General features: G+C 38.0%; 1 protein-coding gene across 1 annotated transcript in view; it reads right to left on the bottom strand.

Annotated features, from left to right (window-relative positions):
- Positions 1–8,311: 8,311 nt before the first annotated feature.
- opn5 (opsin 5) overlaps positions 8,312–11,920 on the bottom strand; it is a 67,285-nt gene continuing 63,676 nt past the window's right edge. Inside the window, exons 6-8 of the mRNA XM_085382950.1 lie at positions 11,455–11,789; positions 11,119–11,354; positions 8,312–9,685 (exon numbers count right to left, since the gene is read on the bottom strand). Coding sequence (XP_085239076.1) covers positions 9,619–9,685; positions 11,119–11,354; positions 11,455–11,789 — 638 coding nt within the window. The 3' untranslated portion in view covers positions 8,312–9,618. The remainder of the gene's footprint in view (positions 9,686–11,118; positions 11,355–11,454; positions 11,790–11,920) is intronic.

Raw genomic sequence — 11,920 nt, 5'->3', positions numbered from 1 at the left:
CTGTGAAATCTACATCTGAACCCCAGGTTGCCATATGGTTGCCAAATGATCTATACTGTAGGTCTGTGTGACTGACACCTTAAAGAGCTTTTGAAATGAATCATTAGAATCACAATTTGAGACAGAAAAATAAAAGAAATAAAAATAATTTAAGTTGGGCTTTTAAATTTAAGTTAGACTAAAAATGAATATAGTAAACCTACAAATTCTACTGACATTGGCATAAGATAAAGGTAATCTTTCCCACTGTAGAGTTTTGAAGGTAGTCAAACCACACAAACAAAATAACCACATGTGCCTTATGTATGGTGTCTCATTACTGCCAAAAATATCTCAATTTCTAAATATTTTGCTCTGGTATTATCATTATTAGTAGTAGTAGTAATACTGATAACCGTTTTTCATCTTTATCAATTGATTTAATGTTGTTTTGACTTTTTAATGTAGTTTTAGTTCTGTTACTTGCTCAAAACCACATTACATCTATATTTTACTGTGTGCCAATAAACTGCATTACAAACATTCAAACGTTTCAAATTCCCTGTTCTTTCTGCAATACAATTTACACATTTTGACCTCATTCTGAAAAGTCTAGCAAAACACTAAAACAACTAACAGCCAATACCTGAGATTTATCTCTAAGCCAAACAAGACACCAATACAGTCATCATTATCCGACAGGCCAGGCATTCAGGATTTCAAATAATTCATTTGCAAACTTCGTAATGGATGCGAAAGATTTTACACATGAACTGAGGGGCAACCAGATGACAACCTGTGTTCGAATTTTTCTCTGTGCATAATCATCAGCTGGATCATTCCTGACTCTTAAAGAAAACTCACCCATGCAGACACAACTGAAATCACAACATCTTTTCAAAAACAAAAAGAGGAATGAAGAAATAGAACAGTTCTCTCAAAAGTATTTAAATAAATTTAAGCCAATGTAATATGTACACTATAAGTCAAATAATTCATAAATACGTCAACAAGCATTTATAGATGCAGGTAGGGAGCTAAAAACATACCAAGGAAACTGAGAACAAAGGAGAACCAAAGGTAATCTAATACAACAGCCTGCAATATACACCACGTTTTGAATACCTCTGTGAAGATTTTATCAAGAATATATATTGTAAAGTGCAGCTGGTTATGCACAATATAAAAATACATTAAAATACAAAAATACAATGCAGTACCCTACATCCAATCGTATAAAAGAACGCCTTGATTGGATTTGACCGGATTGGGTTGCTCAAACTGTAAAATTGTTGCCGACTGGCTTAATTATACTAGTTTTCTCTGTGTTCTGAACTTAAAAATGGTCTAGTTATAAAGACTTGATTAAAAAGAAAATAAGTAATAAAATAGGTACATTCTGTGAGTGGTAAACCTCATTTATTGGCTTTCAGCTTTCTAGCTCTACATGTGCCATATTTAGATGACTTGTAGAGAAGCTAACTGTGATTGACACTGGCGTGTTTTTGTTGAGCACAACATTGGACTGAACATTGTGAAACAAAAGGGTCAAATACAGGGGGTGCAGAATTATTAGGCAAATGAGTATTTTGTCCACATCATCCTCTTCATGCATGTTGTCTTACTCCAAGCTGTATAGGCTCGAAAGCCAATTAAGCATATTAGGTGATGTGCATCTCTGTAATGAGAAGGGGTGTGGTCTAATGACATCAACACCCTATATCAGGTGTGCATAATTATTAGGCAACTTCCTTTCCTTTGGCAAAATGGGTCAAAAGAAGGACTTGACAGGCTCAGAAAAGTCAAAAATAGTGAGATATCTTGCAGAGGGATGCAGCAGTCTCAAAATTGCAAAGCTTCTGAAGCGTGATCATCGAACAATCAAGCGTTTCATTCAAAATAGTCAACAGGGTCGCAAGAAGTGTGTGGAAAAACCAAGGCGCAAAATAACTGCCCATGAACTGAGAAAAGTCAAGCGTGCAGCTGCCAAGATGCCACTTGCCACCAGTTTGGCCATATTTCAGAGCTGCAACATCACTGGAGTGCCCAAAAGCACAAGGTGTGCAATACTCAGAGACATGGCCAAGGTAAGAAAGGCTGAAAGACGACCACCACTGAACAAGACACACAAGCTGAAACGTCAAGACTGGGCCAAGAAATATCTCAAGACTGATTTTTCTAAGGTTTTATGGACTGATGAAATGAGAGTGAGTCTTGATGGGCCAGATGGATGGGCCCGTGGCTGGATTGGTAAAGGGCAGAGAGCTCCAGTCCGACTCAGACGCCAGCAAGGTGGAGGTGGAGTACTGGTTTGGGCTGGTATCATCAAAGATGAGCTTGTGGGGCCTTTTCGGGTTGAGGATGGAGTCAAGCTCAACTCCCAGTCCTACTGCCAGTTTCTGGAAGACACCTTCTTCAAGCAGTGGTACAGGAAGAAGTCTGCATCCTTCAAGAAAAACATGATTTTCATGCAGGACAATGCTCCATCACACGCGTCCAAGTACTCCACAGCGTGCCTGGCAAGAAAGGGTATAAAAGAAGAAAAACTAATGACATGGCCACCTTGTTCACCTGATCTGAACCCCATTGAGAACCTGTGGTCCATCATCAAATGTGAGATTTACAAGGAGGGAAAACAGTAAACCTCTCTGAACAGTGGGCTGTGGTTGCTGCTGCACGCAATGTTGATGGTGAACAGATCAAAACACTGACAGAATCCATGGATGGCAGGCTTTTGAGTGTCCTTGCAAAGAAAGGTGGCTATATTGGTCGCTGATTTGTTCTTGTTTTGTTTTTGAATGTCAGAAATGTATATTTGTGAATGTGGAGATGTTATATTGGTTTCACTGGTAAAAATAAATAATTGAAATGGGTATATATTTGTTTTTTGTTAAGTTGCCTAATAATTATGCACAGTAATAGTCACCTGCACACACAGATATCCCCCTAAAATAGCTAAAAGTAAAAACAAACTAAAAACTACTTCCAAAAACATTCAGCTTTGATATTTATGAGTTTTTTGGGTTCGTTGAGAACATGGTTGTTGTTCAATAATAAAATTATTCCTCAAAAATATAACTTGCCTAATAATTCTGCACTTCCTGTATGTCACTTGAACAACAGTAAACATGTACACACACATAAAAAACCCAGTGCTTTCAGAAGTGTCTTATACAGTCAAAGTCATCTCTGCCTGTTAAAAAACAAACCGGCTCAGTTTTACAGATTTTATAAAACTGCATTTAAACATTTATAAATCCATGTTAAAATTGATTTTTTTCCTTTGCTGAAGTGACACAATTTGACCAAAGGTTAAGTGAACTTGTGATCGTTTTTTTTTTAGCTCCTAAACGTGACCAGCATATTGGTTATGGGTGAAACTAACCACCTTTAAAGGTCCTTTTTGTAACCATCATCTGCAAATTCTGACAAAAATGTTTACCACCAACGGACGTGTGCGGCTGTTCTTTTAACTTTACATGTTTCTTTTTAATTCTTCTCCCAGTTCATTGAGGGGCTTTGACTTTTCCTAGCCCATTCTAAATAATATGTCTTAACAACTTGCTTTGACTCACCTCACAAACTGCAAAATCTTGTGGTAAAATTGGCTTTTACACTGAAATATGGCCCAGCTCTAGTTCAACTTCAGATGATTGACTATTGTGTTGATAGAATACACAGATGTTTCGAACATTAAGTCAGAGCAGCTTATTTCTTCAAATTCTATTGAGTAAAAATAAATTTCTTTAAAATCTCTTTAGCAAATTTTAAAACCTTATTAAAATACATACATTTAGAATCAGTAGCTTTAAAGATAAAGCTGTTCTATAAAGGAAAACTCCACATTACATCTTGCAATGTAAGGTAAATAACATTTATGTGGCTAAAGAGGAAACACAGAAAATGAATCCAAGAATGTAAGTTTCTCAAAGCAAGAAACCAGCGTTAAAAACACTATGTGCATTTAATTCTAGACTGGAAGAGAAAGTGGCTGCTGAGTCTCTGCATGGTGTCCCATGCCACCCGCATCCCTTTATTTTTGATGTAAGACATTTTTGCTTTAATAAACATTTTTATTTATTTATTTTTACCACAATCCAACTTTTGGTGATCTGTTAAATTAAAGCCCTAAAAACTAAAAGGTACCTATAAGTCAAAGCGAGGTTCCAGAATCCAGCAACTGATCTATAACTTTTTTTTTTTTTTTGCTATTTTGCTCAGGAATCTGCTACATTAACCACGATAAGAGACATACATAATTAGCTCTTAAAGTCATACATTAAAGGTAAAAACAACAAAATAGTAAATGCCATTTTGTAACATGTCAATGTAAATAAGCCAAGACAAGTCCTTTTCAAAACTGCTAGTAGAGCAGAGCGATATGGCCAAAAATATTTATCACGATATAGATTTGAAAATTTGCGATAACGATATAACTGACAATATAATTGATGCGAGACAAAATACAACTCCACAACGTTACTAGCGCAAAAAAAAGCCCATCCATTTATTTTCACTTAAACAAGCAGCTGTTTTTTATGTGCATTAAACCTATATAAAAATTTAACAGTGCAAATGCAAATTCTTTGCTGAAAGTTTAACCAAAAAACATTTCCAGTAGAAATGGGCTGACATATCCTGAGCATAACCATGTATAATATCCACTGAAGTTAAAAACAGGTGCTTTGCAACATTAAACTGCAGTGTGCCAAATAAAAAAGTCAAATACATATTTTTCGGACCATAAAGTGCACAGGATTATAAGACACATTAAGCGGAACAAAGCAGTCAGATAAATCAAACTTAATTCAACTCATTCTTCTTGCTTCCTCCACTTCTGTACCATTGATTCCTGACTGAAGTTTGGTCCGTTTACAGCATCCTGCCATGCGATTGCATTTGTCTCTAACTATCAGGAACCTTCACGTTAACTTTTATCGAGTGGAAAAGTGAGCGTTCATCCTCCAGCTTCACTGTTTATGTTATGCTAACATAGCTGTGTCGCTAGCGATCACGTAGCACATCATTATATACCAGCTAGCCCAACTTCAGTAACCTTACAAATGTCACTGCTGTTTAGTTTCCTGTCTTCATTTATGTTGGAAATGATAGCAGAGCTGTACGTTTGAATTTTTTCAGAAATCTCTCAGTCAGAACATGCTATATCATGCTTAGGTAACTAGCAAAACTAGCAAGCTAACTTCTGCTAACTTCCTGCTAACTTCTAACTCCGTTAAATGTAATAAATTCTGTTTTCATGGATGCCTGGATGTTAAACTTCATAGTTACGTCTGGTAAAGCAGCAATGCTGATCGTTTTATTAAAGATGAAAGAATTTAGACAGTTTTTAACTCTCAGTGATGCTGCAGTGTTCGTTTGACGGAGTTTAGGACCCAGATTACTCCCAGATTTACGAGCACCTTAGTCCGACAAATACGGCAATAACGACTGCCCGCTTGCATGTTCTACAAAAAAAAAAGTGCTTAGGTGTGTATTTGACGGACAAACACCAAACCAGTTCCACACCACTGAAGTTGCACCATTTTTACAAACCAATTCTGATTCATCCGTTTCACTCAACGATCCGCTTTCTCCCTTCTTATTCTCCGTTTCCGCCATGCTTTTTCAGCCATGTGTATGAAAACAAAAGCACTGCGCATGCGCCTTTTACCCATATTCTATCGCGATATTTTATTTTCTTATCGTTGCCTAACATTGTACCGGTATTACCGTGAACGGTATACAGGGAGTGCAGAATTATTAGGCAAATGAGTATTTTGTCCACATCATCCTCTTCATGCATGTTGTCTTACTCCAAGCTGTATAGGCTCGAAAGCCAATTAAGCATATTAGGTGATGTGCATCTCTGTAATGAGAAGGGGTGTGGTCTAATGACATCAACACCCTATATCAGGTGTGCATAATTATTAAGTAACGTCCTTTCCTTTGGCAAAATGGGTCAAAAGAAGGACTTGACAGGCTCAGAAAAGTCAAAAATAGTGAGATATCTTGCAGAGGGATGCAGCAGTCTCAAAATTGCAAAGCTTCTGAAGCGTGATCATCGAACAATCAAGCGTTTCATTCAAAATAGTCAACAGGGTCGCAAGAAGCGTGTGGAAAAACCAAGGCGCAAAATAACTGCCCATGAACTGAGAAAAGTCAAGCGTGCAGCTGCCAAGATGCCACTTGCCACCAGTTTGGCCATATTTCAGAGCTGCAACATCACTGGAGTGCCCAAAAGCACAAGGTGTGCAATACTCAGAGACATGGCCAAGGTAAGAAAGGCTGAAAGACGACCACCACTGAACAAGACACACAAGCTGAAACGTCAAGACTGGGCCAAGAAATATCTCAAGACTGATTTTTCTAAGGTTTTATGGACTGATGAAATGAGAGTGAGTCTTGATGGGCCAGATGGATGGGCCCGTGGCTGGATTGGTAAAGGGCAGAGAGCTCCAGTCCGACTCAGACGCCAGCAAGGTGGAGGTGGAGTACTGGTTTGGGCTGGTATCATCAAAGATGAGCTTGTGAGGCCTTTTCGGGTTGAGGATGGAGTCAAGCTCAACTCCCAGTCCTACTGCCAGTTTCTGGAAGACACCTTCTTCAAGCAGTGGTACAGGAAGAAGTCTGCATCCTTCAAGAAAAACATGATTTTCATACAGGACAATGCTCCATCACACGCGTCCAAGTACTCCACAGCGTGCCTGGCAAGAAAGGGTATAAAAGAAGAAAAACTAATGACATGGCCTCCTTTTTCACCTGATCTGAACCCCATTAAGAACCTGTGGTCCATCATCAAATTTACAAGGAGGGAAAACAGTACACCTCTCTGAACAGTGTCTGGGAGGCTGTGGTTGCTGCTGCACGCAATGTTGATGGTGAACAGATCAAAACACTGACAGAATCCATGGATGGCAGGCTTTTGAGTGTCCTTGCAAAGAAAGGTGGCTATATTGGTCGCTGATTTGTTTTTGTTTTGTTTTTGAATGTCAGAAATGTATATTTGTGAATGTGGAGATGTTATATTGGTTTCACTGGTAAAAATAAATAATTGAAATGGGTATATATTTGTTTTTTGTTGAGTTGCCTAATAATTATGCACAGTAATAGTCACCTGCACACACAGATATCCCCCTAAAATAGCTAAAAGTAAAAACAAACTAAAAACTACTTCCAAAAACATTCAGCTTTGATATTAATGAGTTTTTTGGGTTCATTGAAAACATGGTTGTTGTTCAATAATAAAATTATTCCTCAAAAATACAACTTGCCTAATAATTCTGCACTCCCTGTAATATGGCCCAGCCCTAACTGCTATAGTACTTTTTTAACGCAAAAAATGTAAAGGTCATTAGCCATAACTATAATCTTCATTCTAAAAAATTAACAAATGTTAAAATATGTCAAAATATGAAGATACAGACTTCAAGTATGCCTGACATGCAAGACTTTAGCAACAATCTGCGAATTAGTAATCTATTTATCATAATTATTAGATTTATTTAATCAGAAATGATACCTCAGCCCATCTCAAAAGATAATTAACACTTCATTATGAGGACTTTCATCAGGTGTAAGACTCATATTATCAATCGATCAACCACTTTGTCTCCATCTTTGTTTGCCAGCACAGTGAAATTTGATTTACTCTAATGATGCAAGCAGATCTGATTCCACCCACTCGATCTATTTCATTTCCAGGTGACTCTGCCGTTGAATGTTCAGAGCATCAAAGAGATCCTGTGTTTGCCAGTGGAGAATCGACCATTTCAGTCTCATTCCTTCACCCATAACAAAGTAGCTATTGTGGAGTTAAGCTGTGTAAGCTATTAATGCTAAAACAAGTAAAGCACATTTCTAACCATTGGTTATATTCCATCCTGAAACATACATGTGACCTTTAAACATAAATTCCATAAACATTTTCATAAATGAGAGACCTCAAGTATGTGCAGAAACATAAAATAATAAACCAAATACACCCAAGTTGAGAAGATTGCTGATAGCAACATGCTTCTAGTCATAATTTTTGAAAAACGCATAGACAGTTTTTCACCCTCTATTAGGTATTTGGCTATGCTAAGGGAAGGAATACACAAGCATGACTAAGGTCATCACTGATAATGACTTAGAACTCACAGAGTTAGATATAAATGACTTCCCAATGCTTGGATGCAATTCCATTAGCATATAAGTAGCAATGGCAAGCAAGCAATTGCTAGCTAGCCAATTAACTGCCAGCAATAGCACTGTCTCACACGATGCTTAAATTAGACGTCTTCTCAGTCAACTGAGAGATGTCACTCTCGTTTATCTATAAGTATGAAGCTACAATTGAGAAACAAAATTAGCTTAACACAAATGTACAAAAAATGCAGTCAAGGAGAAAAGGCTAGATGAAAAGTCTAAAAGTTGAAAATCTAGTCTACAGAGAAATCAAAAGCTGACTAATTGAAATCTCAAACTACATCTTTAACAAATGTTACAATTGGTTTTAGTACACAACTGCCCAAGAAACAATAATTTATCACCTTTGACTTATGAACTGGTACCTGGATTAAACAAGTAGTAGTAGTGTTACTTGTTGATCTGCTAAGATAAAGCCCATTGCCTCTGAGCTATAATTTCATACTTATTACACATGTACAAGATTTTTTTTAAAATCTGATTCTCAGCATTACTCTTTAATGAATCCTGTTATTTCTTGCATTAGCAAAAAAGACACCCAACAATGAACACAATAAAAATGGTCCCTGATTTAACTATTATTATTTCTGTGCCCATTACCACAATATTGAAAAATAGAACTAAAAAAACTTTAGGTGTTGTCACTTTAAATGATTGGTTTCTGCAAAAATTCACTACAATTAGATAAATTGGCTTTGTTTTAAAAGTAACAATGTTAGTTTAACTACTTTTATGAATCAAAGTGACATAACCGGTTCTGTGTAGTAAAAAGCTGAAGAAAACATAGAAAGTAAGGTGATCCAGTACCTTTTGCTTTTGATATATATTTACAGTATAGAAGCCACACGTGTAAGAGTACGAAGGACAACAGTAAAGATACTTTGAGCTTGAGGCCACACTGGCACATGACTTACATGTGCTAAGGTTGTTGCAGTGTTAAATTGCAGTTGAGCATTTGAAATATGCTTAAATTAAACCTTTGAAATATTTGTAATAGTTTTACCTTTTTTTTCTCCACCAAAAAAGGTATATCTTAAGTTTTGGGTTGACAGTGGCGAAGAGCTGGTAGCAAAAATGCTGGTAAGTCAGTAAGATGTGCATTGTTTGCTAATAACATTGACAAACAATGTGTCTGTAATAATGGGGGGGGAAGCTGAAAGAGTGGGTTTATCACATGCACACTGCCAATGTAAAACAACACCATTCAAGTGACCACATGGGAAGAACACCACATAGGAAAGATGTTTTCCAAGTAAGAAGTTGGGAGCTGAGGGTTACATGGATATCCGGTGTGGGTGCAAAACCAAGCTGTGATACTTGGGAACAAATGTATGCAGTCCATAATGTGACAGAAAATGTCGAGAGTGATTGGTAGAGCACATAGGACAGGGAACAAGTCCAACTGTCCAAAATACAAGCGGTAAAAAGAAGTCATGTAGCTTCACATTTGTCTCACACTTCAATGTGGACTTCTTTGGCTGGTGGTGTTTCTTTTAATGAGCCAGAGATGGCATAGAACCTGCAGAGATGTGAACATATGATAGAATAGTCAGACCAAAAAAGCTCACCAATATACAAGCAAAAAATAAAAATTGGGAAGCAAACCTTTAAGTATAAAACTTTTAAACTATCTAAGGTCATTGTTTACCAGTAGAGTTGGCTTCGGTTTGGTTAATGTCCACTTTTCTGTCAATTTGAAACACCCAAATGCAAAAGGTTTCAACAATAAAAACTATAATCAAAAGATTTGGGATATTATCTGAAAGTTTAACTAGCTTCTTTTAGCTGCCCCCAAGTACATAAGGGGGGCAGCTAAACAGGTAGTTCCACATATATGATCTGATTTTTTACACCAGATGCCCTTCCTGACGCAATCCCTAAAGGCTTGCGTCTCTACTTTATGAAATGTACCTATTTAGCATGTGGCTAAAATAAAACTCATTCCTAACCTTATAGAGGTTGCTCCAAAACCTAAGGCCCCAATCACACAAACCTAGAGGTCAGTGGGCAACCAGACCACCTAGAAACCACAGGTCACAAGAGAAAAATGAGTATTCCCTGACCAACTGTAAGTTGTTGCTAAAGGTTGCTTTTCTGTGTAGTGCTGTGAAATAGATTGCTATGACCTAGTCACTCAGGCCTAGAAACCAGTCACTGGCCCTCTAATAAACACTGATTACTAGGGAAAAATCTAATGTTCCAGATGTGGCCAGCTGGCAGGTGACTGGGGGCGGTTCCATACTGTCACTACGTGAAACTGGTCAAAAACAGAATACATTGCAAAAATCTCCCTGTGATTGTTTTGATCACTAGTAGTAGGTTGCTGAGGTTGCCCATAGTTGCTTGTACCCTTACCGCTGTAACCAACAAATTTCATAAGGTCCAACATTGACTTTCATGGTAAATGGTCTTCATGGTCTTTTGTTTCCAGTTTTCATCACATATTTCCAAGTTTCTTGCTGCTGCTTGCTGATTAGTTACTAAGTTTTACAGACAGGCTGGCATGGCATGGCAGACAGGCTGGTATGTGCCATGCAAACTATCATTGACAGCAATCCGCTAGTCACCAAAGCAATTGCAAGGAGATTTCAGGTGCACCATACTCTTTGATTTGGGATCTGGGATTTCTCCCAGTCAATGAATACACATTCTCTCCCAGTGACCGGAGGTTGCCAGAGGGTTGCTGACTAATCTCAAGGCCTCAGCATTAATCCTATATTTTGTGCTAAACACTTTTCTGGAAATAGTTTTGAGCACAGATTATTTTCTTTGAATCCTGATTGCCAAGGCTTTGTTCGACTCCAAAAGAGGTTTTTGAAAGGGTGAAATCCTATAACCATGATCTGTTCTGGGCTAAAGATTGTTTTCTAGCAGAAAGCATCAAGGAAAAATTTTCCCACTGCTAAAACATTTCAGAAAATGTCTTTATGTATGTATAAAGGCTAGTTTTACCTTGACTTTCTAAAATGCCTTTGTTTCTTCATAACCTTAAAACAGGAGGCTGAGATTTTCAGGTCCACAAGCTGGTAGATAATGGGATTGTACATTGCGGAGGATTTGGCCAGCAACGTAGGAACAACAGACACAGGGATGGGCACTGAGTCTGGCTCACCAAATGCTGACACCACTGACACCACTGCATAAGGGATCCAGGCTATCAAGAAGCCTGTGCAGATCACCATTGCCACCTGGACACAAAATTATATTCTGATCATAAATTTGGACTGAGTAGCACTCAAAAATCTTTGCTCTTTGTTCCACTTCCATGATCACTAATGTTGGACCTACCTTTGTGAGTTTCATCTCAAGGGTGTGGCTGTTTTTGATGCGTGCATCATAATGTGAAATTTCTTTAGCAGATGACTTGACCTTGAAGATGATCATAACATAAGAGAAGACAATCATCCCTGCAGGGAGTATAAGACAGAAGAACAAAATGGCCATGACGAAGCTCTGGCCAGACACTGAGGCTTGAGCCAACCACCAGTCCAGGGTACAAGAGGTCCCAAAGGGCTCCGGAGCATAATTTCCCCAGCCCACCAGGGGCATTGTGGCCCAGAAGGCTGCATACACCCATACAAAGGCCAGGCACAGGAACGCGTGGTGGCGTTTTAGCCATGCACCTAGGATTGGAGAAAGAAACCCCAAGACTAATGTTGGTTAAATGGTACATTTTGACTGCCAGACTAATTTTCTATGCCACAAGTGAAAAGGATTCAGAGCATTAGATGTAGTAAGAGACTTACAAAAATTC

This window comes from Rhamphochromis longiceps, linkage group LG15 (assembly GCF_057381845.1).
Source record: "Rhamphochromis longiceps isolate RC_006_pf linkage group LG15, R_longiceps_female_GT1.1, whole genome shotgun sequence".
NCBI lineage: Eukaryota > Metazoa > Chordata > Actinopteri > Cichliformes > Cichlidae > Rhamphochromis > Rhamphochromis longiceps.
This window is presented reverse-complemented; position numbering and strand designations above follow the sequence as displayed.